The 26,423-nt window shown below is 39.6% G+C and overlaps 1 protein-coding gene across 3 annotated transcripts in view; it reads left to right on the top strand.

The window, feature by feature from the left end:
- Positions 1 to 26,423, top strand: part of CHST9 (carbohydrate sulfotransferase 9) — a 313,123-nt gene that overhangs the window by 117,925 nt on the left and 168,775 nt on the right. For all 3 annotated transcript variants that reach the window (XM_056138165.1, XM_056138168.1, XM_056138166.1), the window contains exon 3: positions 10,873 to 10,911. In XM_056138165.1, coding sequence (XP_055994140.1) covers positions 10,873 to 10,911 — 39 coding nt within the window. The remainder of the gene's footprint in view (positions 1 to 10,872; positions 10,912 to 26,423) is intronic.

The following is a 26,423-nucleotide window of genomic DNA, read 5'->3' as shown; positions in this document are numbered from 1 at the left end:
GAGAGTATTCGATATGCCAAACACAGTAACAACAAGGTCTCCAATGGAGACGTTACTGGGCCCGCTCGAGCAAATCGACGATCAACGGGAGGGCCTTTACCTTTACCTTTACTTTCTTGGTAAACTTTGCCCCAAGTTTTTGGGGTCTGGCCAAAGGTATCTGAAAGTCTGACGATGCCATCAGGCTGCTGATGCACTCGCCTCACAGGTACAGACTGACCTGCTGCGGCACCATACCCCCTGTCTAATTTCTTTTGAAACTGTTATTATTGAGAGGGGTTCTTGCTGGAGGTCAAACTAGGATTGGCTACATGCAAGGCAAGTGCCCTACCCCTGTAACATCTCTTTGGTTCCTTTCTTGAAATAATTGAAAGATAGCATTTGCTTATCTAACTTAAAACACCACTGGATCTCAAAAGAGTCAAGTTACTTAATCAAGATCCTAACTAATCAAGTAATAAATTACACCAATATGATCATCTGACCTCTATAAAATCTTTGCATTCCCATTTAAACCATGTTTATCTGTTGACCATGCAACTTCTCACTAAAAAAATATTGGTAGGAAATTTAACCACAAGACTGGATTCTAAAATCATGTGATCTTAGCTCATAATTAAGGTGAGCTTTTTGTTATGTCAATTTGTGACTTTTTTTAAACCATTTATTTCTGGAAGAGTTACAGGGAGGGTAAAGATGTCAGTTAATTCTCAAAGGCTAAACTTTATGTACTATCATAAATTAATGTAGTATTTGTGTAAAAGAAGCCATTGACTTTGACATACTAATTTAAATAATTTGTTTAAGTGAAACCATTCATACTGACATATTAATAATTATAGTGTGCTCCTAGGGACCCTCTAGTATGTTCATTATACAGGTACCTACCAGGAACCAGAGATAGTATAACACATTAAGTGCTTGCCATGCATTTGACTGAGACAGGTTTGATGCCCAGAATCACATCTGATCCCCAAATCCCTGCCAGAAGTTATCAGTCTCTAAGCACAGAGAAAGGAGTAAGCCCTGAGTACTTCTGACTAAAAAAAGTTAAATAGAGCACCTAGCAGTGCAGTATGGTGCTGTATTCTAGGCACTGAGGTAAAAGTGTTACAAATGTGACTTCATCAAACACTCAAAGCATTTAGTTATCAGTACATGCATCATTTTTATTGACTCCTCAAAATTACCCTATAAAGTAGAACTAGTATTGCTTCTGATTAATACATGCAGTGCAAGTCATAGAGTTTGAATGCTTTGACCAATATCTTATCCCACGGAGATTAATCTGAATCATTCACTGTACTACAGATATACCTTTACTCACCATTGCCAACAAGCTGAGAAATGATAGGGAATGCAGGCGAGGGGGTGGTAGCATCAGAGGAAAGCACCTCTAACTCATGTTCTAATCATGCCCATTACCAACGAGAACCTGTGCTTCTTACAATAAATTCTGCACCTCCTTAAAACATTGGAAAATAAGAGACTATCAGTAGTCTATAGAGTTCTTGCAAGGGTTAAATTAAATATTTTCAGTAGGGTATCCAGTTTATAGTAGGTATTAAGTCATGCTAAACTACTAAAAACCATTTAAAATCTGAAGGCCATTTGCTAGTCCACTATTGAAACATTGTGACTAGGTATTAAACAACTGATATAGACAGTTAAATGTTTCCAACAAATAATTTAATAAGTAAAGAAATGGCAAAAATATTTTTTATCAAATACTTTTAGCAAAGTTATTTATTTAGGCAAACATCAAAATTCAACAACTAATAAATGCAGCTTAAGGCTCTCTCCATCTTTACTCCTCTTTTCTTTCTGGTTTCAATCCATTTTTGCAGTCTCTCATTATTTATGTACCACTTAGTTGTTCAGTGATCCATCCAAGTTATTTACCAATTTGTACCATTTCCTTGCCTGAAAATTGGTATTATGTTTATATATTCTCATAATACACTGAAAGTAAAATCAATTAATCTCCATATAAAATACTGATAGAATTTATGACTATGTAGACAATTCTTAATATATCCTAACTTTATTATTAATATCATTATAATAATAGTCCACTGCTAATAGCACTTAAAAACGTTAATGTAAGTAAAGTACCAAACTTAAACACATTTCTTTTTGTTTTTAGAGAAATATCAGAACTTCTAGGTATCAAATTAATAATTAAATGATATAAAAAACAGTTGTGATCAGAGGGAAGAGAGAAGCAAGTACGTTGGATAACATTGGGTTGTCCTTGCTCCTCCCACAGGGAGCTTAAGTTTATTGAGGCACTCCCAAAACAGTGTCCCTGAGACATACCTAATTCCATCCATCAGGCACTAATAATCCTATATTGCTTTTCTCTTTTTTTTTTATGTCATTTGCATAGTTTATTTAGCAAAAAAGTCCTTTTTGTATAGACACATGAAGACAGTTGATGCTGTGCTTTGTAACATGGGAGTTAATTGACTCCAAAATAATATTTACTTCTGGGCATCCATATTTACGTGACTTAAGCCTCAGTTGCGTTTAGTTCTTAGCATTCCAAAAGCAGGGTCCCAACAAAGGGACTAAATGGACCCAGGGTAAGTTGTAAGCTACCATGGCATCGAATGGAGACAAGCTAAGCACCAGAAGTATAATAAGTTAAGAGCACTGTCGTGGAACAAACTCTGCCATGACCCAAAAAGAAATAATTGACTAAGGATCCTGCTGGGGTTAGGAAAGACTAACATGACCTGAGGATTGTGGTCTAGAATACATAATGAGATGTCCCCAGGAAGACCCAAACTTTAAGCTTAATCTTACTGGATTCATACGAAATAACTAGAAATATTATAAGAAGTAAATTTACTATGATTGCCAAAATGGATTACTATCTGAGTAAAGGAGAAAGCATTATACCCTGGATAGAATTCCACCCTTGAGCGGATCTCCTAGTAGTCTGGAATGTTGAACCCTCAGATGAGTTTTTGTCCTTGAGTTAATCTCCTGTAGGAGTGACTTTACATCTGCTTGTTGTTATGATAATGTTCGACCACACCTTGTGTATCCCCAGCCTTCATGATTTCTATATAACAATGCTGTTATGGATAAGAGGGGACTAGACATTGAAGACTAGGAGGATGAGAACTGAGACATTGAAAATTTTGGGTCTGTGAAGATGAGAAGGAGGAATATGATGAAGATAAAAACTAAAAGGTGAATAGAAAGTAGGGGACTATGAGACTATGATGAGACGAGGAAGAAGATATAACTAGATGAGAACAAAGAAGAGAACTTTGAAGTCTACAAGGAGACTAGGATGATGGAACTGTGATTACTGGGACTACGACCAAAACTATAACTACAATTGTTCCGTAAGGGAAGAGATCAGACTACGCTGGGGAGAAAAGAGAAATAAACTGTCTACCAACCAGCTTGGGGCCTGGGGCCTGTTTCTCTATTCCCTGGGTCCTCTTCCACCCATTTCTGTACTCTGACCAGGGTAACGGCTCTAAGTCACCAGATGTCTGCGTCCTATCTGCCCCAGCAAGTTTTATTTTGTTAAAAAAAAAAAAAACTTCACTGTCATTGTCACCGTCCTTCCATTGTTCATTGATTTGCTCCAGCGGGTCCAGTAACACTGTGAGACTGATTGTTACTGTGTTTGGCATATCGAATATGTCACAGATAACTTGCCAGACTTTGCTGTGCGTTCTAGATACTCTCAGTAGCTTGCAGGACTTAAAACTTTTTATACTTTCTATCTCCGCAAAGCCTGTCAAATAGATGAACAACAGGAAGACAGTGCTACAGACAGTGCAGTGCTACTTTCTATCTAGTTTTGTATCTTTCATTTATATAAACATATGTAGACACATATATGTATATACAGATGTATAGAGAGAGCAACAAAGATAATAAGAAAGATGTGAGAGAGAGCAAATGAGAGAGAAAACATGCAATGAGGAGTTACACTGTATTTCCAGAGTTGCATACTCAGTACCAGTGACTAAGATGGGAAGCTAGTCTTTCTAACTCCAAAGTTCTGTCTTCTTCACTAAATAATGCTATTTCCTGTGAAAGAGATAGGCTATAAAAATCTTGCACATAGGTAAATTTTATGTATTTACATATATTATTCATATATACTACTTATATTTTTATCTCTCATTACAATTGATTAAGCAGGAATCATTGGATTTTAATACCCAGAGTGGCAACAAATTTTGATATCCATAAAGGCATTTTTTTCCTCTTAGTATATGCATGCACACTTTGAAGAGTCCTTTCCCCTATGTCTTGCATTAAAATAGCTGATCATGGCAGTAGTGCTGACCTGTGTATCAGGATGGCTCTACAAATCAGCCATCACTATAACCTCACTGCCCTGTCTGTAATTGAAGCGTTTAAAGTGAGAACATCTTAAAGCCTCTTCATCTCTAAGTCACAGAAAGTAAACAGAATTAAAACCCTACCTTCCTTCCACTTTTCCTTTTTGAACCAGAAGTGTAAAAGTACTATGGATTCTCATTATCAAAAAACACTGCCAACATTTTCCCATTAAAATCTAGGTGAAACAAAGCCACGTATAAAAAAAATCTTAAGAGATAGCATTATTGAAATATTTACTAGTTACATTACTCCCTCACCACTCATCACCGTTCAAAAAAAAAAGTAGCACGTGCACAGTAATTTTCGTTGTCATGATTCTATGCCTTCTTCACAGTGCATTTTGCCAAAGAAACATCGGACATAAATGAACATTTTCAGGTATCCTAGCAACAGGATGTGATTAATAATACCTCTCAGAGCAGGGCAGATAAAATGCCTGCAAGTGAACGTAAACTCAAAATTGGCTACTGAGAAATTGGTAGTGCAGTGAGGAAAGCCTGATAAGATTCCATGACAGCCTTTATTATATAAAGATGGAAGCAGGTAGAAGAAAGAGTACATTTTAAAGACATGCCTGCATCTTAGTGTAAGAATACAGCTTATACAGTTTTGTCTCCCTACATGTTACCACCTACAAATATAGGTAGAGTGTATATGAGTGACTGTGTCTGTGTATATATGCATATGTACATGTATGTTCATATGCTACATGTATACATATGAACACATGTCTGCATATAAATTTTTCTTTTCATGAGAAGTAGTGTAAACCTCTGAGTTGCTTTACAGTGACCCTACTCATTATTGGTTATCCATCATTAGATTGCCATTTATGTGCCTGTGGCTTTAATGGATAATAAGGGACTGTGATAAAGGAGCTATTTCGGTAGTGAAGTGCTAAAATGTGCTATAAATTGATGTATATTTAACACTTATCCATGAAACAATATCAACAGTCTTGTCTAAAGGGCTCTTAAAACAGCTAGACTACGTTTATATACATAATCTCAAGATGTGGAATTTCAGTGTTCAATTAGATCCATTTTTTCAGAGAAAAGTTTTACAGTGAAAATTCAATTTTTATGAGATTATGGTTCATTTTTATTCTTCACAGGTGGAAAGCTGCAAACTAAGTTTATATAGAAGTAAGGTATTTTTACGTTTTGTTTTTAAACTAGAATCTGATCAAATAAGGCACACCAAGAGTAAAATGCATGTTCATTATTCTGAAAGCCTCTCTGTTATTTTATCACCCACTTTCCTAATATAATAGTTTCCTAGGTTGTCAATTGTAATGTAAATACCTGGTAAAAGCTCTGTTCTTGGTTGTACTGGCACTTAATGTTAGCCAGACTAAAATCTATTCCATGTTTTCTAGCATTTTAAAGAGTTCTGAGGCATCACATTTTGTCAAATCCACCCAAAACATTTGTGTTCAAGACACTCTGAAGTATCCATAGAAAGGGAAATGTAGGGTACATCCTTTGTCCTAAAGGAAGCTAAAGCCTAATTGGAGGGACAAATACACAACTAACCATTACCAAACAGTGAGTTACTGCTATCACCAAAGTATAAATAAAAAGCACAACAGCATGAAGGAAAGATGACTTATCACGTATGGAAAGGGGAGTTGGGGTGGTAGCACAAAAGTAGGAGTTGGGGAGTAGCACAAAAGCAGAAGTCTTCGTAGAAGTGTTGACCTCATCTTCTGAGCTCAACCAAACTCAACTCTATAAAAGAAAGGGGCATTTTGTTGGCATGGATGATATGCAGGAGATTTGGGAAGCAGAAACAGCGTTGACAGGGAATTGGAGCCAGAGGTATAATTCCTGTTGTAACTGATGTTCCATATGGTGCTTGAGCAATTTCAGCAGAAAGTAGGTCATGGTCAGATCTTCTGGGGCGGTTAATTTTTATAATAATGAAATGGGTTTTAATACTTAATAAATCACTTGATCACTTGACATCCCATTACTCATTGATTTGCTCAAGGGGGCTCCAGTAACATCTCCATTCATCCCTATCATGTGCTAATGTAGCGCAATGGCATCTGCTTGCTCCAGGAACACAAAGAGCCTCAAACCATTCATTCAGTGTCTTGACAAAGAGGTCTGACCATCTCATAGGTGGGCAGCCACACAATCATTTTACATACTGTGGAATCCAGTTGGTAATGGCTCTAGTCCAGCAATCGTCTCCAAATCGTATTACGTGTCCAGCCCATCTGATTTTCATTGCCTCGGTAAATGAGACAACGTCCCTGATTCTTGATCATCGACAGAGGTCAGAACTCTGGATTCTTTCTCTCACTTGAGTGAAGCATGATACTTCAAGCATAGCTCTTTTGATTTCTCTTTGGGAGACACAAACAGTGTTCTAATTCTGTTTTCATTGGGCCCAGGTCTCTGAGGTATATGTTAATGCAGGTAGAACAATGGAATTGAAGAGACATGCCGAAAGTTGAGGTTCTTCATCCTCTTAGCTATTTCTTTGATGCTCTTGAAGGCTCTCCAAGCTGCTCTCTACCTCCTGAGCAACTCAGGTGCCAAGTCAGTAATCATGTTGACTTCTTGACCTAGGTACACATAACTGTTGCATTCTGAGATGTTCATTCTGTTGAGAGTGAATGGAACATCAGGAACGGGACCATTTCTCATAAACATTGTGTTCGTGAGATTCAGCTGTAATCCGACCTTTCCACACTCACGGTCAAAGTCGGCCACCATTGGTGCCACTTGGTTAATGTTTGGTGTTATTAGAACTATGTCATCAGTGAAACGGAGGTGGTGTAGTTGCCAGCCATCTATATTTGCTCCCATTCCTTCCCATTCCAGTCATCACATGATGTTCTCAAGGATGGCACTGAAGAGTTTCAGTGAAATGGTATCACACTGCCAAAGCCCTCTTTTGACATGGATGATCACTTCCTTGTAGAATGGTGAGATCCTGGTAGTGAATCTGTAATACAGCTCATGGAGGATCCTGATGTATTGAGCTTGAACACCCTGTTTGGCTAGGGCTTCGATGACTGCTTCAGTCTCAACAGATCAAAGGCCTTCTTTAAATCAATGAATGTTAGACAGAGTGACATATTGAACTCCCAAGAAACCTCAATGAGCTTGGTTATCATGTGGATATGGTCAACTGTGCTGAATCTTTTGTGGAACCCGGCTTGCTCACATGGTTGTCCTTCATCTAGTGTTCTGCAATCCTATTCAGGATGACTCGAGTGAACAGCTTGTAGATGACAGACAATAGGAAGATTGGGCGATAGTTGCCAATGACGTGGATGTCTCCCTTCTTATACAGTAGTACAGTCCTGGTGGTTTTTCATTGGGATGGAACCTTGCATTCAGAGAGGTAGCGTGTGAAGAGCCGAGCCAGTGTATTGATGAGTACTGATGGCAGGTTCTTCAGGTGTTCAGGTTTGACCTTGTCTGGGCCGGGTGCTGATCGTTTCTTTACTGACGAAATGGTGTGTTGGATTTTGGAAGGGAGAACATTGGGAACGATATATCCATCCTGTGGAATTTGGTATGTGGGCAGGTAGACATGGCTATTGAAGAGATCTGAGTAGAAGTCATGGATAATCTTCTCCATTGCCCTTCTGAAAGATGTGATAGATCCATCAGGACATTGGAGGGCAGTCATCTTGGTCTTGTAGTTGGCGAAGGACAGCTATGTCCCCACCAACTGCCCCCACCATGTAATCCCATCAATGGCCAAGATCCAGAGACTATAAAAACCAAGTTCCCGGAAGAGAACAGTGTAAAGTCTTCTACTCTCGTGCCTGGCTGTCCACACTGGGGTCCCTTGGAGAGGGAAGGTTGAGTTTCCAGTCCCGCCCCGAGCAGAACTGAAAACCTCTGGAACCAGCCACAGCCATGCTAAGACCACTCTCCACATGCTCAGACGAGCCTCACGCGTGAAGGTACCGGCAGGGAAATCCAGGTGTGCAGGACCCAGGGCTGAGATCTCCAAGTCTGCTCGGATTATCATCTTCCAGTAGCTAGACAGTTACGCCCACCAGCTGCCCCAGTGCTGTCTAATCCCATTAACAGCCAAAATCCGATCCAAGGACTATAAAACCAAGCTCCTGAATTCGAGGCTGCATGACCTCTTATTGTCTAGTTCTCCCTATTGGAGAACCCGGCAGACTACAGAGAGTATCCTGCCCACACAGCAGAGTCTGGCAAGCTTCTTGTGGCATATTCGATATGCCAAAACCCAGTAACAATGATGGGTCTCATTCCCCTGACCCTGAAAGAACCTCCAATGTGGCACTTGCTAAAATCTCAGGCTAGAATGAATGGAGATGTTACTGGTGCCTGCTCAAGGAAATCGATGAACAACAGGATGACAGTGATACAGTGAAAATTATTTGATGTATATTATATAAAATATAATTAAGTAGTAAAGAGTATCTTGCCTAATTAAAAAAATTAAACAGAAACTACCTGTCATCTTTGCTAATGAATGAAACCTTTACTTTTTATTTATTTTTCCTTTTTTACTTTTTTGGTCACACTCAGAGATGTACAGGGGTCACTCCTGACTCTGTACTCAGGAATTATTCCTGTGGTGCTGAGGGAACATATGGGATGCTGGCAATTGAACCCAGGTTGGCCACACGCAAGGCAAACACCCTACCTGCTGTGCTATTGCTCCAGCCCCTGAATAAAAACTTTAAAAGAGCTATTTATTCCATTTAATTGTTTTAACCACTGAACTTAATTGCATCAAACAAGTCTTCTGGAAAATCACCCAAATAAGCAAAATGTCTTATTTATCATGATTCCAGTTTAAAAAATTATATATTTCATGAGACTAAGAGTAGACATCTTTCACCTACATTCGAGGATTTTAAAAGACATCAGGGACATCAAGAGAAACAGACAAAATTTACTGTGGCTACCATGAGTTGGACTTCCATGAGTTGATCGACTGAGTTCCATCAGGAAATATTGATAGCTGGCAAGAAAATTATGGATAGGAGCTAGGCCTTGCTTACAGTGGGATAAAATCAAGGCTCTTATCTCAACAAGTGGAGCTTCCACACTCCATTGTTCTGGTACAATTTCTTATCTGTACTTTAAACATGCTTAAATGTCCCCCAGTCAGGTAGGACCTTGACTATGAACCTGCTCAGGCTGTAGCCCCATCTTGTTATTTTAATGTGGCCAAATTCCATGAAAGTGAAGCCATTTCCTCAGCCTCATCTTTCTCATCACCTACTTACTCCCCATGCCCTCTGTGTCTTTAGAATCCTTTGCTCCCTCTCTGCTACAATTACTCTCTCACAATTTACCAACAGTCATTGAAACTAGAACACATTTGGGTGCTGTTGAAACCCCCATACTCCCTAAAACTTTGTTTGTTCATGAATCTACATTTTATTGAGCTCCATGGATTTCTCTTATTTTTATGACTTCTCTTAGTCCTACATCACATTTCCATTCCTTTTCATTATCCGCGTTTCCCCATCAGCATTGCTGCCTTTACAACTCCCATTCAAGCCCTCAGCTACAGCTGTCTTCTTTAGATGGACAGTTTCAGTGTCTGAATTTTCTCTCCTCTCTCCCAAGTTCCTTGCCTGCTTAGCACTAGGAGGTCCATAAATCTCAATACTGAGCTTGCCATTTCCATCTCCTTAAAATTGCCACCTTGTATCCAAAGTCACCTGCAGAACTGTTTATCTGGATCTTCCCTTCTCTCTGGCACTTCATGCAATGGCACTATCATTTCCACAGTGTTGTATATCCATCTTTCCTCTTTTCTCCACTCCCATAGCCATTATCTAGTCCATTACTTCTCACCTGCCTCTATATTGAGGCCTCCTCTGAGATTTTTTTTTATAGAAATCAGTTTTGTTTCTGTTTTGGGGGGTGCCACACCTCATGGTTCTCAGGGCTTTGGCTCTGTGCTCAGGGTTTACTCCTGGCAGGGCTCAGGGGGCCATATGTGTTGCTGGGAATTGAACCTGAGTCAGCCATGTGCAAGATAAGTATCCTATGTGCTGTACTATTGTTATAGCCCATATTCTTTTATATCTTTAAACATTCTCAGGGTCTACCCTATGGGTAGAGTGTAATCTTTACAAGCCTAAGGCCCTGTGTTTGAGCCCTAATGCTATAAAAAAATAAATTCTGTACTTTCATTTTATCTTCTTTATTCTCCTTTATCTCTGAAAGTAGTAAGAGGTGATTATCTTGTTTTATTTATATTTTTGTCCCATAATTTGTCCTATGGGAATTTTTGCCATATGGATTTATGATTGCAAATAATATTTCAAAATTTCATAATATTTAATGAATATTCATTTACTTTTGACTTTCACAAAATGATTGCCAAATCATCTCATTAAGAATGCTATATATGCTTCTAGTTATTGAGGTAGCAACTGTGTTTAAAACTGCCATAAACTGGTCTTTAATATAAATTATGGAATATTTTCATGATCCCATACTGCAACTGATCAGACATTTTTTATTTCAGAGAGAGTGGAGAAGAAAAGAGAACAAAAGGCAACTTCAGGTAAGATTTTGACTAATTGGTTCCAATATTTCTTGTTTTCATTGTTATCTTAAAAAGCACCATTTGCTACTGAATGATCCCACTTATCTCTGCGATAACAGATGAAGGAATGCATGATATCAAAGGGGGATACATAGATTATATCTGATCCTATATTATAGAAATAATAATAATGTGAAGGAAAGAAATATAAGGGGGAATTAAAAGGAAACAAACAAGAGGTGACAGGGACAGAGGAAGGAGTGTCTGATATATCATGGTGTAGAGGTATGGTCTATCTATACATCCATACAATGGAACAAACACCAAAAACAGGAAATCCAAGCTACAACAACCAAAATTTAAAATGTGCCTGTCAAGGAGGCAGGCTGTGAATGAGAGGGAAGCTGGGGACACTGATGGATGGAAGTTGACACTACACTGCTAATGGAATTGTTACTGAAATGTTTTATGCCTGAAACTCTGCTATGAATAATTTTGTAAATAATGGTTCTTTAATAAAAATCTTTTTAAATCCATTTGCAATTTAGTATTCAAAATTTCAGGAAAAAATAGTAATGGTTTATTGTCCTAGAATTAATGACATTAGATTATTATTGATATAGAATATTACACAGTCTCCTGCCTCTATGCCTGGCTGTCTTCACCTGGGCCCCTTGGAGGAGGGTGGGTTGAGTTTCCCTCCCCACCCCGAAGACTTCCGGTTCCAGCCACAGGCATGCTTAAGACCATTCTCCACATGTTCTGACGAGCTTCACACGTGAAGGAACTGGCAGAGGAACCCAGGTGTGCGGGAACTGGGATGTAAATCTCCAAGCCTGCTCAGATTGGGACTGGGCCTCCTCCACCCAGATACCCCATCTTCCAGTATGTAGGCATTACACCCACCAACTGCCCCTGGCGCCGTGTAATCTCATCAACGGCCAAGACCCAGACACTATAAAACCCAGCTTCTGGAAGCACACAGCTGCATTAGTGGCCATGCGACATCTTATCTAGTTCTTACTCTGGAGAATCTGGCAGGCTACCAAATGTATCCTACCTACAAGGCAGAGTCTGGCAAACTCCATGTGAGCTATTCAATATGCCAAAAACCAGTAACAATGATGGGTCTCATTCTCCTGACCCTGAAAGAACCTCGAATGTGGCACTTTCTAAAATCTCAGGGCTAGGATGAAGGAGATGTTACCGGTGCCTGTTCAAGGAAATTTGATGAACAACAGGATGAGAGTGATACAGTGATAGAATATGAGCTGGAGCGATAGCACAGTGGTAAGGCGTTTGCCTTGCACATAGCCGACCTGGGCCGACCCGGTTTGATTCCTCCACCCCTCTCCAAGAGAGCCCAGCAAGCTACCGAGCATATCACACCCGCACGGCAAAGCCTGGCAAGCTAACCATGACGTATTCAATATGCCAAAAACAGTAACAAATCTCACAATGGAGACACTGTCAGTATCCACTCAAGCAAAAATCCATGAACAATGGGAGGACCGTGCTATTGAATATTATATACATTAAAATTAATTTATTATTACCTCATTAGTCATAATATATTTTTTATTTTACTGAAAATAAGTAGAATGAAATGTTGGTTTCTTCATGATTACCTATTTAAAGGTAAATTTACAATCACCAATTTTAAAATATGGAGGTTGGGATACTTTATAGTCATTTATTTTCCCCAAATATCTTTGAATCTCTTTTATTTTTTAAAAATCATTCATATAGTTAATATGTTTTCAGGACAGTGTTCATAATTTATTTGAGGGCTTGAGAGACAGTACAGCAGGTAACACATTTGCTTTGCACACAGCCAACCCAGGTTTAATCCTAGGTACCTTATGGTGTCCTCCATGTAAGGCCAGGAGTGATCCCAAAGCACAGATTTCAAGAGTAAGACCTCAATATCACCAGGAGTGGGTCCCCAAAAAAACAAATTCAAAATGGATATTTGAGGAACAATGTAAGTGATTATTACACTTCTAAGTTTTAATTTACATATAACAATGTGTGATGCTGGTTCATAATGCCATTGAGCATGCTAAGGGTCTTTATTTGCTCAGAAGTATGTCACTGTCACTGTTCTCCCATTGTTCATTGATTTTCTCGAGTGGGTGCAGTAACATCTCCATTGTGAGACTTTGTTGTTACTGTGTTTGCATATCAAATATGTCACGGGTAGCTTGCCAGGCTTTGCCGTGCGGGCAAGATACTCTCGGTAGCGTGCCGGGCTCTCCGAGAGGGGCAGAGGAATCGAACTCGGGTCGGCCATGTTGGCTGCATGCAAGGCAAACACCCTACCCGCTGTGCTATCACTCCAGCCCTCAGTAGTATAAAAAATAGTTTCTAGCTTTTCATAATCTTGCTTTCAATTTAAGGTAATAATGTAAGATAAATTTTAATTATCAAATAAATCTATTCATAAGGCCAGTTTTCCAGATCCCAGTCCCCAGAAGTTGCCAGTAATCATAGAGAATTCTCACTTGACATATATACCTTTGTGTGTCACCCTTCCCACACCTCCACCAACCATTAGTCTTATGATCTGTGACAACTGACAGCGTATAAACACATTGCTCCCAGCCATTATATTTTTTCAACTTTATTTTAATTTAGTAACAAGGTATTTTATGTTTCCAGCATGATGGGATATAAATACCGGTATTAATATAAAGGTAAAGGTAAAAGCCCTCCCGTTGATCGTCGATTTGCTCGAGCGGGCCCAGTAACGTCTCCGTTGGAGACTTTATTGTTACTGTGTTTGGCATATCGAATACTCTCGGTAGCTTGCCGGGCTCTCCGAGCGGGGCGGAGGAATCGAACTCGGGTCGGCCATGTTGGCCACTTGTAAGGCGAACGCCCTACCCGCTGTGCTATCGCTCCAAGCAAATCAATAACATCAACCCTGTCTTTTCTCCTTCTCAACCTAAGCATTCATCTCAAGACAGCTGGGAACTTACTCTTTGAAAACTTTCTCTCTTAAATGATATGTTTTCACTCTCTTGGTGGATCTTTTTAAGTTATAACATAAGTAACAATGAAAATGTTAAAGTAAGAAAATCTCTGGTTTCCTCTTATGCGATTACTTCATTATTGTTCTGTGGTGTGTGGGGGAATTGGTATGTTTCTGAAACGTTACTGCTCTGATCCTGCAAGTAATCATTTCTTTATAAAGAAACCTCAAAGCTCTAAAGAAGGCTAAGTCATCCAAATTGTTAAACCAAACTTGACCGTAAGTTCTGTCTATCTCGTGGATTCTTTTGTCTTAGGTCATCAAAGTGACCCGAAGAGTCAGATACTGAGACAAGAACTTAGATTTCTTCACTCCTGATTTTTTCCTGTGTTCTGCCCCTCTAACCCATTATTTCAAGACAAAATGCTACTCACCTTGATATTCTATTAATGTCTTTCTTGGTAAAATATTTTTCTATTATTGGGAGATATTCGATATTTTATTCTATTTTTCTTCACTGGGGATTCTCAGTGGAGCTGGAGCGATATTACAGTGGGTAGTGCATTTGCCTTGCACACGGCCAACCCAGGTTTGATTTCTCTGTCCCTCTCAGAGAGCCCAACAAGCTACTGAGAGTATCCAGTCCACAAGGCAGAGCTTGGTAAGTTCCCTGTGGCATATTTGATATGCAAAAAACAGTAACAACAAGTCTCACAATGGAGGCGTTACTGAAGGCTGCTAGAGCAAATTGTTGAACAGTGGGAGGACAGTGCTACAGTGGGGTTTCTCAGACTGTAGGTCTGTCAGTATCCACCCCATATATGCAGCAGTACCTGCCACTGAGCTCATGACCTCGCAATTGCCATGGAGCTTCTTAAACCACTGAACCATCCCTTGGACCTTATCATGCCTGGGCTCCCTCCTAGAAGAGTTGTCATGATCACCTCAGATGTGCAGGTGACACCAGGGTTTCAACTTGACTTACAATTTATTGGGTAAATACCTAAGCCATCTTATTCTAGCCTCCTTTTACTTTAAATTAAGATTTGTTGTGGATTTACCATGTGTTTAAAGTACTGTTTAAACTTCAGGAATACAGTTCTGTATCTTTATGTAAAAGTATAGAATATAAATGCATAAGTTGTATAAAGCCTCATGGCACCACCAAAATTCTAATGCACTCGTACCATCAACTAGACTCCTTCTTCCTACAATTCTTTCTCCCCTAGTAGCCTTTATGTTTTCCACGACTTTAAGTTATTCTTGCTATTTTAAGTTTATTTCTTTGATTATTTATACTTCATGTAAGAGAAAAACCATCTGATAATTATCTTTGACTTTCTGACTTTTTCCATTTAGAACAATCACCCCATATTCAATCTATGTTGTAAAAGGCAAGATCTCATCTTTTTTAATAGTTGAGCAATGGCCTCACGGTCAGTGTTATTTTAACTGTTCTTTTCCCCAGATATTCTCATTCCCACAATATTTTATGACAGATTTCTTGAATCACATTTCATCTCCGAATACTAGTTTGGTGTGTGCTTCAACAAGACTTTTTTTTAGAAACACACAAACATGATACCATTATCGCATTTTGGAAAAGGATTAGTTCCTTAGAATCATCCAAAATCTAATCATTGTCACACAATATTTTTTTTTGCTTTTGTAGAATATCCATTTGGCTCAAACTCCAAATAAACCCTTCTTTGCCATTGAGATACATATACATTCTCACATGTAGGCAGTCCTTGCTGTGATTTTTGTTTCTAGCCCATTCAGCTAGGGTGAAATGATATCTTGTTGTGATTTGGGGTCGCGTTTCCCTGTAATAAGTGATGAACATATTTGTATGTGCTCTGGATCAACTGTATATCTTTAGATACATGTCTTTTCTGTAGGATTTTTTCCTGGTTTTTTTTTTTTTGGTGTTTAGAATTTTGTTCTTGAGTTTTGTGAGTTCTTTATCTATTTTAGATACTAACCCCTAGTCAGACATAATTTATAAATATCCCCCATCCATTCTGTTGGCTGAAATTTTTCTTTTGTAGTAATTTCGTTCACAATATTTATTTGTAAAATATTTCAGTTCGATAAACTTGATTTTTAAAAAATTTTTATTTCAGTTGAAGTAGAGTCCTTAAATACATACATGCATTTGATGTCTTCGAGTGTTACCTGTGTTTTTTTTTCTTGTGTTTTCATGGTTTGGGGTAACACATCCAAGTGTTATTTTATTTAGGTTTGTGTGATCACGATCACGATCACGACCACCCTGTTGTTCATTGATTTTTTTTTATTAGTGAAGCACCATGAGGTACAGTTGTAGATTTACAAATCTTTGTGCTTGGGTTTCGGTCACACAATGATCAAATACCCATCCCTCCACCGGTGCCCATTTTCCACCACCATGGATAATATCCCCCCCACCCCCCCTCCCACCCTGCCTCTGTGGCAGGGCATTCCCCTTTGTTCTCTCTCTCCTTTTGGGTGTTGTGGTCTGCAAAAGAGGCATTGAGTGGCAATCATGTTCAGTACATAGTCTACTTTCAACATGCATTTCCTCTCCTGGGAGGATCCTCCAAACACCCTTTATTTGGTGCTCCCTTCTCTATCTGAACGGCCCTTTCCCCTAGATTACCCGGCTGGCCTCTAAGCTATGGAGTAATCCTCCTGGTGTTGATCTCAGCTATTCTTAGGTATTGATCTCAATTCTTAGGTATTGATTGCCTCGAGCAGGTGCCAGTAACGTCTTCTTCGTCCTAGCCCTGAGATTTTTTTTAAAAGTGCCATATTCAAGGCTTTTTCAGGGTTAGGAGAATGAGATCCATCATTGTTACTGGTATTTGGCATATTGGGTATACCACGGGGAGTTTGCCAGACTCTGCCATGTGGGCAGGTTACATTTGGTAGCCTGCCAGTTTGACCAAATTAGGAATGAGATGATAAGATGTCGCACGGCTGCAAATGCGGCCGCGCGCTTCCGGGAGCTGAGTGTGATAATCTCTGGATCCTGGCCGTTGTTGGAGTTACACGGCAGTTGGTGGGTGTAACTGTCTAGTTACTGGCAGGTCCAGTCCCAAACCATGCAGGCTTGGAGATCTCAGCCCCGGGTCCCACACACCTGGGTTCCTCTGCCAGTTCTTTTATGCGTGAGGCTCATCTAAGTGTGTGGAGGGAGAGTGGTCCCAGCATGGCCTTGGCTGGGCCCCGGTGGTCTTCAGCTGTTGGGCCCTGGTGGAGACAGTCAGGCATAGGGTAGGAGACTCTGCCTTGTTCTCTCCCAGGAGCTGAGTGTGATAATCTCTGGATCCTGGCCATTGTTGGAGTTACATGGCAGTTGGTGGGTGTAACTGTCTAGTTACTGGCAGGTCCAGTCCCAAACTGTGCAGGTTTGTGTGATAGTAAATGATAATATGGTTTCATCTTTTTGCACTATGCCTGTTTTCCAATGCTATTCGTGAATGTGAATTTAATTTCTCCCCTTGTATGATCTTGTCTCCTAATTACTGATAATGGAAACATGCAATTATCCAACATGGCAAACAAAGTCCATCTGTTTGGGTTGGCAAATAAAAATAAAAGTATAGTATAGTGATAAATGAATTTGATCACTTGATCACTTGACAATCCATTACTCACTGATTTGCTCGAGCAGGAGCCAGTAACATCACCATTTGTCCCCATGGCATGCTAGTGTAGCCCAATGCTCGTTCTAGGAACAGGAACAGCCTCAAAGCAATCCTCCACAGTCTTTACGAAGAAGTCTGACCATCTCATAGGTGTGCGGCCACGTGATCTTTTGACGTCCCATGGAATTCAGTCATAATGGCTCTAGTCCAGCAGTCATCTCCAAATTGCATTAGGTGTCCAGCCCATCAGATTTTTGATGCCTTGGCAAATGTGACAGCATCCCTGATTCTTGATCATCGATGGAGGTTGGAACTCCAGATTCTTTCTCTCACTTGAGTGAAGCGTGATACTCCAAGCATAGCTCTTTCTATTTCTATTTGGGAGACCCAAATAGCATTCTCTTTCTGCTTTCATAGGGCCCAGGTCTCTGAGGCAAATGTTAATGAAGGTAGAACAATGGAATCGAAGAGCTGTGCCCGGAGCTGGAGGTTCTTCGTCCTCTTAGCTGTTTCTTCAATGTTCTTGAAGGTGTTCCAAGCCTCTCTCTTCCTCCTGCATAACTCACTTGCCAGATCATTTGTCATGTTGACTTCTTCACCTAGGTACACATAACTTGCATTCTGAGATGTTCATTCTGTTGAGAGCAAATAGAATGTCAGAAACAAGACCTTTTCTCATAAACATTGTCTTCGGGAGATTCAGCTGTAGGCCGATCTTTTCACACTCACAGTCAAAGTCGGTCAGCATTTGTGCCACTTGGCTAATGTTTGGTGTTATTAAAACCATGTCATCAGCAAAGTGGAGGTGGTATAGTTGCCGACCATCTATCTTCACTCCCATTCCTTCCCATTCCAGTCATCACATGATATTCTCGAGGGTGGCACTGAAGGGTTTCGGTGAAATGGTATCACCCTGCCAAACCCCTCTCTTGACCTGGATGATCACTTCCTTGTAGAATGGTGAGATACTGGTAGTGAATCCGTAATACAGCTCACAGAGTATCCTGATGTACTGAGTTTGAATGCCCTGTTTGGCTGGGGCTTTGATGACCACTTCCGTCTCAACAGAATCAAAGGCCTTCTTTAAATCAATGAACATTAGACAGAGCAGCATCTTGAACTCCCAAGAAACCTCAATGAGTTTAGTTATCATGTGGATATGGTCAATGGTGCTGAATCCTTTGTGGAACCCGGCTTGCTTGCATGGTTGTCCTTCGTCTAGTGTTCCGCTAATCCTGTTCAGGAAGACTCAAGTGAACAGCTTGTAGATGACAGACAACAGGCAGATTGGGCAATAGTTGCCAATGTTGTGAATGTCTCCCTTCTTGTACTGTAGTACAGTCCTGCTTGTTTTGCATTGGAATGGAACCTTGCATTCAGACAGGTAGCGTGTGAAGAGCTGGGCCAGTGTATTGAATGAGAACTGATGGCAGGTTCTTCAGGTGTTCAGGTCTGACCTTGTCTGGGCCAGGTGCTATTTGCTTCTTTACTGAGAAAATGGCTTGTCGGATTTTGGAAGTGAGAACGTTAGGAATGACATATCCATCCTGTGGAACTTGGTATATAGGTAGGTGGACATGGTTATCGAAGAGATCTGAGTAGAAGTCATGGATAATCTTCTCCATTGCCCTTCTGGAAGATGTGATAGATTCATCAGGACTTCGGAGGGCAGTCATCTTGGTCTTATAGTTGGCGAAGGACAAGTGGGAGTTGCGAATGCTTTTTCTGGCTTCTGACACATCTGCCAGCACTGCTGCTCTTCTCTCTTTGAGGTCTTCCTTTATTGCTCCTCTGCACTGCTTTGTGAGCTCGGACATTCACTTATGGTTGCCTAAAGCTTGCACCAAGCCACGTTGGCAAATGAGCTCAAGAATTTTTGAAGACAGGTGTCTTTTTTGTGGCTAACTCTCGGCGTTCTTTGCACTATCATGGAGGTGCTGAACCAGTCAATCGTATTCCTCATCAATGTTGTCAACAAGGACATCTGCCCATCTTACCACAATAGTGCCAAAGAGCTCCCAGTTGGTGGTCATTCTGGGAGTTCTCTTCTTAAACTTTGCAGCCCTTTCTCCCTGCTCCATGAAGCAGAATTTTGCATGAAGCAGATGGTGGTCCAATCCCATTTGGAATTTTGGAACAACAGCGACATCGGTCAGGCAAAACTGTCAATTGAATATGATGTGGTCAGTTTCGTTGTGCAACCATTCACTGGGAGACTCTCATGTTCAACGTTTAGATTCAGCTTTCCGGAACCGGGAGTTACCATGGATGGTCTTGGTCAACATGATGAATGCAGACAGTCTCTCACCTTGTTCATTCCATTCTAGGCCATGGCTCCTGATGTGGAGTTCTTTGGCTGATCTTCTCAGTCCTGTCTTGCCATTAAAATCAAGTATGACATCATTGATCAGAACGAGACAGAAAGGCATCCATCACATTACACCATTTTCGACACTGGAGAAGAACTGTTCCTTGGAACATTCAACAGTAGAGGTGTCAATAGTGTCAGTGTCCATGTCAACAGGAACTTAGCCTTGAGCATTGATTCATTCGAATGCATAACAACCCGAATCAGATGATTACTCTTGAATAGATGTGGCTCACTGCTGGCAGTTTCTGTCTTCATTGTTTACACACCACCATCCAATTATGATGAAGGAGAAATTGAGAAGTTCTACCTGGAGCTGGAGAAGTTCTATAAAGAAGACCACACCTTCTACAAGACCACTGTTGTTGATAAATGAACAAAATATCAAAAAGTAAATTGTTTATCTCACTAATTACCTATTTACCATTGACTTTTTATAATGATCCAATATCTTTAAATGAAGTTCTGTAGTTTTCCTTAGGAATAACAGACTAACCCTAAAGTTAGAAATATCTTATTCATTTGCATAATTTACAAAAAGGTACCTTTGAAGAAAAACAGTATTTTTCCCTTCAACTCAAAAGGTGAAGTTTATTATTGGAAATTCAGCAAATGGTAGAGCATCTGCTTTACAAAGAGTTTTGAGGTGCTTACTTTTTTTAAATAAAAAAAGATGTTTTTTGTAATTGAATAACTGTGAGATAGACCCTTACAAAGCTACTCATGATTTGGTTTCAGTCATACAGTGTTCCAACACCCATCCTTCCAACAGTGTATATTTCCCAGCACCAATGTCCCTCTTTTCTCTCCCATCACCCCCATTATCCCTCCCCACTTCTCTCTCTCTTTTTTGTCTCTCTCTCTCTCATTCTCACTCCCACTCTCCTTTTGTGCATTTTGGTTTGCAATACAGATACTGAAAGGTTGTCATGTATATCCCTTTACCTACTTTCAATACTCAGTTTTTGTCCAGCATGAACATTTCCTATTATATTGTCATAATGGTCCCTTCTCTATCTAACTTAACTCTACCCCACTCATGCTTGTGGTAGATTACAACCATTGACCAGACCTCCTAGCCCCTGTTTTCCCTGGTCTTGGATATTAGTCTTCTACTATCTAATTTTTATATGCCACAAATACATGCAATTTTTTATATCTGTTCCTTTCCTTCTGACTCATTTCACTCAGCATGATACTCTCCATGTCCATCAATTTATAGGCAAGTTTTGTGACTTCATTTTTCCTAACAGCTGCGTAGTATTCCGTTGTGTAGATGTGCCATAGTATGGTTTTTCACTGACTTTAAATATGCTTAAACAGCATTAGTATTTCCACTTTGAAATTTTTTAACTCATATTAAACATGAAGTCATTCAAGACTGAACAATCTAGTTAAATAGATGCTGAATACATTCTTCCGAATATCCAAGAATAACATGCTTGTTACTAATTCATTGAATACACATTTTTCAAATATTTTTCAAATATTTTACTCATTTTTTCATGTATCTTTACTGCCCATTTTTTCTATAAGCACAGAAAACTTAGTTTGTCACTATTTTAATTGTTGCTGACCAGCAAACATGTGACATTGACAGGCAGATTGTGCTAAAACAAATATTTAAACAGGCTATATTTCTTGTAAAGTCCGTACATAATTCTTTGTATGACAGTATTTTGTCATTTTCTACAAGTGTATTGAGAATTTTAAAATGACTATTTTAGTTACAGTCAAGTTTATAAATTTGTTCATAGCTCACAAAAGCTCTTGTTTTGAATTCATCTAGTTTGGCAACACAAGGAGGATGGAGAAATAAATGACATTCATAAATTGATATATTCAATTTGTTAAATATTTTTGTGGTTCAAGCTTTTTGTTTCATATTAGAAATGCAACAGTGCATAATATATGACATTGGTGTTTTTAATTCCGTCACTTTTGGCTACTGGAAAAGTTAGCACAGACCATTCTGAAGAGTGCCTTTTAGAGGCACTCTAAATCATGTTGTACAAGGCATCGTGATTCCAAAGACATTTCACTGAAGAGTTGAGATAGTTGATAATTAAAGAAAGAATTAGAATAGTTAATCATTGTGAAAAAAGGAAGGGTTCGTTGTCCAAAAAGCACAAAGACAGGAAAGAATGATGGCCTCTTATAGGAAAAGTTAGTGGTTGAATGAGACTACAGCACAATCATAAACAGATAAGAGGCAAAAGATTGGTCCAGAAAAAGTAAACATAAACTATGATCAATAAGGACCTTTATTCCATTCCATAAGGCTTACATACTAGTAGTGTTGTAAAGCTAATTAGCTAGAATCAGTGAAATCAAGCTGTATATGACTTTTATTTTCTTGAAATGAAAGATAGCGGTCTGAGGAGTCTTTATTTATAATATGGGAGGTAAAAGAGGACTCTAAATTTCCAGTCTAAGAAATGGAAGAAATTCTGCGTAAGGTATCAAGAGAAAGACAAGTCTGGAGGGAAAAAAATGATAAATTTAATCATACTATGTTGAATGCAATGTGATCAATAAAGTATGGAAACAGCAGTGTCTATCTTGTCAAGTTTGCAGTTGACTTTAAAGTCTGATACTTGAGAGAAAGGGCTAGGGGGAAGGTTTGCCTTTTAGCTGATCAATATCTGGATAAGAGTTGAAATCCTGATTACGAATGACATAACTAAAAGGAAGAACATGCATGAAAAAAGAAACAGGGAAAGTTTTTTTTGGGGGGAGGATGGGGGACTAACAGCACAGAATATAATAATAGAAACAGAGACTGAGCATTAAGAAAGAGAAATCATACTTCTCCCGTGAGAATCAACCACATCTTGCCTCAGAATCCATGTATCACTGTCCTCCCATTGTTCATCGATTTGCTCGAGCGGGCCCAGTAACGTCTCCATCATGAGACTTGTTGTTACTGTGTTTGGCATATCGAATACGTCACAAGTAGCTTGCCAGGCTTTGCCATGCGGGAGAGATACTCTCGGTAGCTTGCCGGGCTCTCCGAGAGGGGAGGAGGAATCGAACTCAGTTCAACCATGTTGGCTGTGTGCAAGGCAAATGTCCTACCCACTGTGCTATCACTCCAGCCCGACAGAGTATAATAATAGAAACAGAGACTGAGCATTAAGAAAGAGAAATCATACTTCTCCTGTGAGAATCAACTACATCTTGCCTCAGAATCCTTGAGAGGAATAAAATTCAATAAAATAAGCACTAAGAAAAGTTGCCACTGGAATTGTGGGGTAAAAACCCTGGTCACCACTAGTAAGTTGTTTTTAAGTCATAAGTGAAAACCAGAGAAAAATGAATAGAATGGGTTGATTGGGACCATAAAACCAAGACATATTTTTGACGAGGCTTTCTGAAGAGGAGAGAAAGAGACAGAAAAAAGCAATGACTTAATCATTAAGGTATTAAGTCAGAGAAATTTGGCCTTGGCACCTCCTCAGTGGTGCTCGGAAAGACCCCACCAAAGACCCCACCCAGTGAGTCTTGGCCAGTCAGTATAAGAACCCAAGGACCCTGCTGTGACACCATTACCCGGACCATCTCAGAAGTGCTTGGGATTCCAGAGCCACACACAGCTGTTCTCAGGTACTCCAGGGTGGGACCAGGCGAGGTTCAGGGGAGCATCTGGTGGTGGGTATTCAACTGGGGTTGGTTGTCTACAAGGCATGTACCTGTTGTTGTGTTTCATTTTTGGCCGACACCTGGTTGTGCTCAGTGCTTACTCCTGATTCTGTCCTCAGAGATCACCCCTAACCTCTGTACTATTGCTCAGGCCCCAAGGCATGAACTTTGACCCTATCCTGTTTCTCCAGCTCATGTCAGGATATTAATTAAATTAAGGTCCACCAGTTCAGTGCTTTTGATTTTACCCTTAAAAATGACTTATGATAGCCAGCAGGTAGGGTGCTTACCTTGTGTCTATCCAGGGTTTGAGCCACAGCACCCCATAGTGGCCCGTGATCCCTCCAGGAATGATCCGGGAGGAACCAGGGTAAGCCCAGGGGACCACAGAGTGTAGCACGGGTTGTGTATAAACAAAATCTCATATTTATCTATTCTTTAGTTCCAAGCTCCAGTTTTCTGCTTTGTCCTACCAGGCAAACCACCTCTGGTGTCTTTGCATTTTTTAAATAGCTTCCCTAAGGAACTGGCTATCTGAACTATGTTCATGAATTCTATTTTTAAAAGAATAACCAATTTTCTCTAGGTTTATGGTTTCAGAACAATATTTATTATTAAACTAAAGTATCTTAGATGACACTTTTTCATCCACAAAATGGAAGACTTACAAGAGGACTGTTCATTAAAAGAAGTACTGAATAGTTTATTTTTAAACAAACTTCATTTTCCAGTCAGTTGAATTTATGATAGAGTGAATAACAACACAGCTGTGCCACATTATTTTGAAACTACCTTAAATTTCATTGTATAAGGCTGCATTAAAAACAGTTTATGTAAGCAAACTAGGCAAATCTGAAATGATAGTAGTTAATGTAGGAGAAATTGCCATGTCACTTCACATAGTAAAAATGCAGATATGAGAGCCTCTCCCTGAAATTTCCATCTCATATTTAATTTGAGTTGCTATTAGAGTGCTCAGAACAGGATTTACTTGCACACAGTGGAAAGCTGAAACTTGATTTCTTTAGGAGACAGGGAGAGCGTTATCGTTAGTAGCATCACAATAGATTTCACCTTTAAGCACCTTTTGTAACAGAAAAAGAGAAGCTTTCATCTGAGTTGAATCTTGCATTATACAATATGTTAGTGTGTGTGTGCATGCATGCATATGTATGTGCACATGTGTGCATGTGTGTGTGTGTATTCTTTACAACCAAGAGGGGAATAGAGAAGATTCTTTTGTATGTATACATATATATATTGCTTTTGGGGGTCACACCCAGCGTTGCACAGGGGTTACTCCTGGCTTTGCACTCAGGACTTATAGATGGTGGTGCTCAGGTGACCAAATGGGATGCTGGGAATCGAACCTAGGTTTGCCTCAGGCAAGGCAAACACCTTACCCGCTGTACTATCATTCCAGCCCCGATTCTTCTATATTTTTGTACAGAAATTGCTTCAGACTTTCATCCTAAATTATATACTATATGAAAAAATAAGAAATCCCCAATTAAAATGGAAAGTAACAAAAATTAAAGTGGTTATTAATATGATAATGAGAGCCATATGATAGAATTCATTAAAGCAGCAAAGGCCAATGTAGTTTTCAACAAAATTTGGTTCATGTCACAAGGGCCAGTAATATTGCCCCATAGCTGGAAGCCTATCTCATGAGCTGGGAGAGAAGGCAGCTGGAATAGAAAAGGGATCACTAAGAGCATGATGGTTGGAGGGATCGCTTGGGATTGGAGATGTATGCTGAAAGTAGATAAAGGGCCAAACATGATAACTTCTCAGTATCTGTACTGCAAACCATAATGTTCAAAAGTAGAGAGAGAGTATGGAGAAATTGTCTGTCATAGAGGAAGGGGGAGAGTTGGACAGCGGAGTGGGGTAAATTGGGGACATTGGTGGTGGAGAATGTGCACTGGTGGAGGAATGGGTGTTTGATCATTGTATGATTGAAGCTCAAACATGAAAGCTTTGTAACTATATCTCACGGTGATTCAATAAAATAAAATTTGGTTCATGCTAGCTTAAATTTATTGTGGACATTGCATCAAAGGGCACTCCATATGAGTGCATCTAAGTATCAGTCAATATAGTAGTTTACGCTTTTATCTGACATGACTTGAAAATGGAGCATTCCAGGTAAATGTGTTTTTGACCACTTGAATACAATGCTTGCACGAACAAAGGATTAGAAATGTCCGAGGAAATAGGATACAGGTGATCCTTAGGCTCTCTTGTGAAAGGAGTCTTAAGTTAGACCTGATTTTCCCACAGAGAAAACAATGAACTTGTATTTCTAACCAAGAATAGATGCCCAGCTTTCTTTTTTAACAGAATGAATCACAAACATTTCAATCAAGGGTAACTGATATATTTGTAAACTGTGTAACTGAAAACCGTCTAAACTGAATGGAAGTCACTTGATCTTAGCAGTACAGTAATCAATCATAATTATCCTGTTATTGCACAAAAAAATTCCAAGATAAGAGGACTTGTTGGAGAGAAGTCATAAGAGACTAAGGAAATGAGAAACCTCTGAAGATTGCTTACCCCAGGAGTGAGGTTATGAATTGAGAAGGTAATTGCTAGAGCACCTCTGAAAGGGACTGAGACTTAGTTGAAGTAAGGCCACAAGGGGAAGTCCACAGTGTGTGGGACACCAGAACCAGAGACTCTTAAACAAGCACCTGAATAATTTGATGACCTAATTTATTCTGAGGGGTTAATGAATGGCCACAAATGACTACATAATTGATTCTAGGTAAGGCACTTGTCTTCCAACATAGGATCATTTATAGGAGATGATCCCAACATGTGTCTCTATTTATCTTTCCCCTGTTAAGAGTTCTTGCAGTTGGAGACTATCATGCTAAGTGAAATGAGTCAGAAAGAGGGACAGACA

This window comes from Sorex fumeus, unplaced genomic scaffold, assembly GCF_029834395.1.
Source record: "Sorex fumeus unplaced genomic scaffold, SorFum_2.1 ptg000128l, whole genome shotgun sequence".
Classification (NCBI taxonomy): domain Eukaryota; kingdom Metazoa; phylum Chordata; class Mammalia; order Eulipotyphla; family Soricidae; genus Sorex; species Sorex fumeus.
Note: the sequence above shows the minus strand (reverse complement) of the source record. Positions and strands in the feature narration are given on the sequence as shown.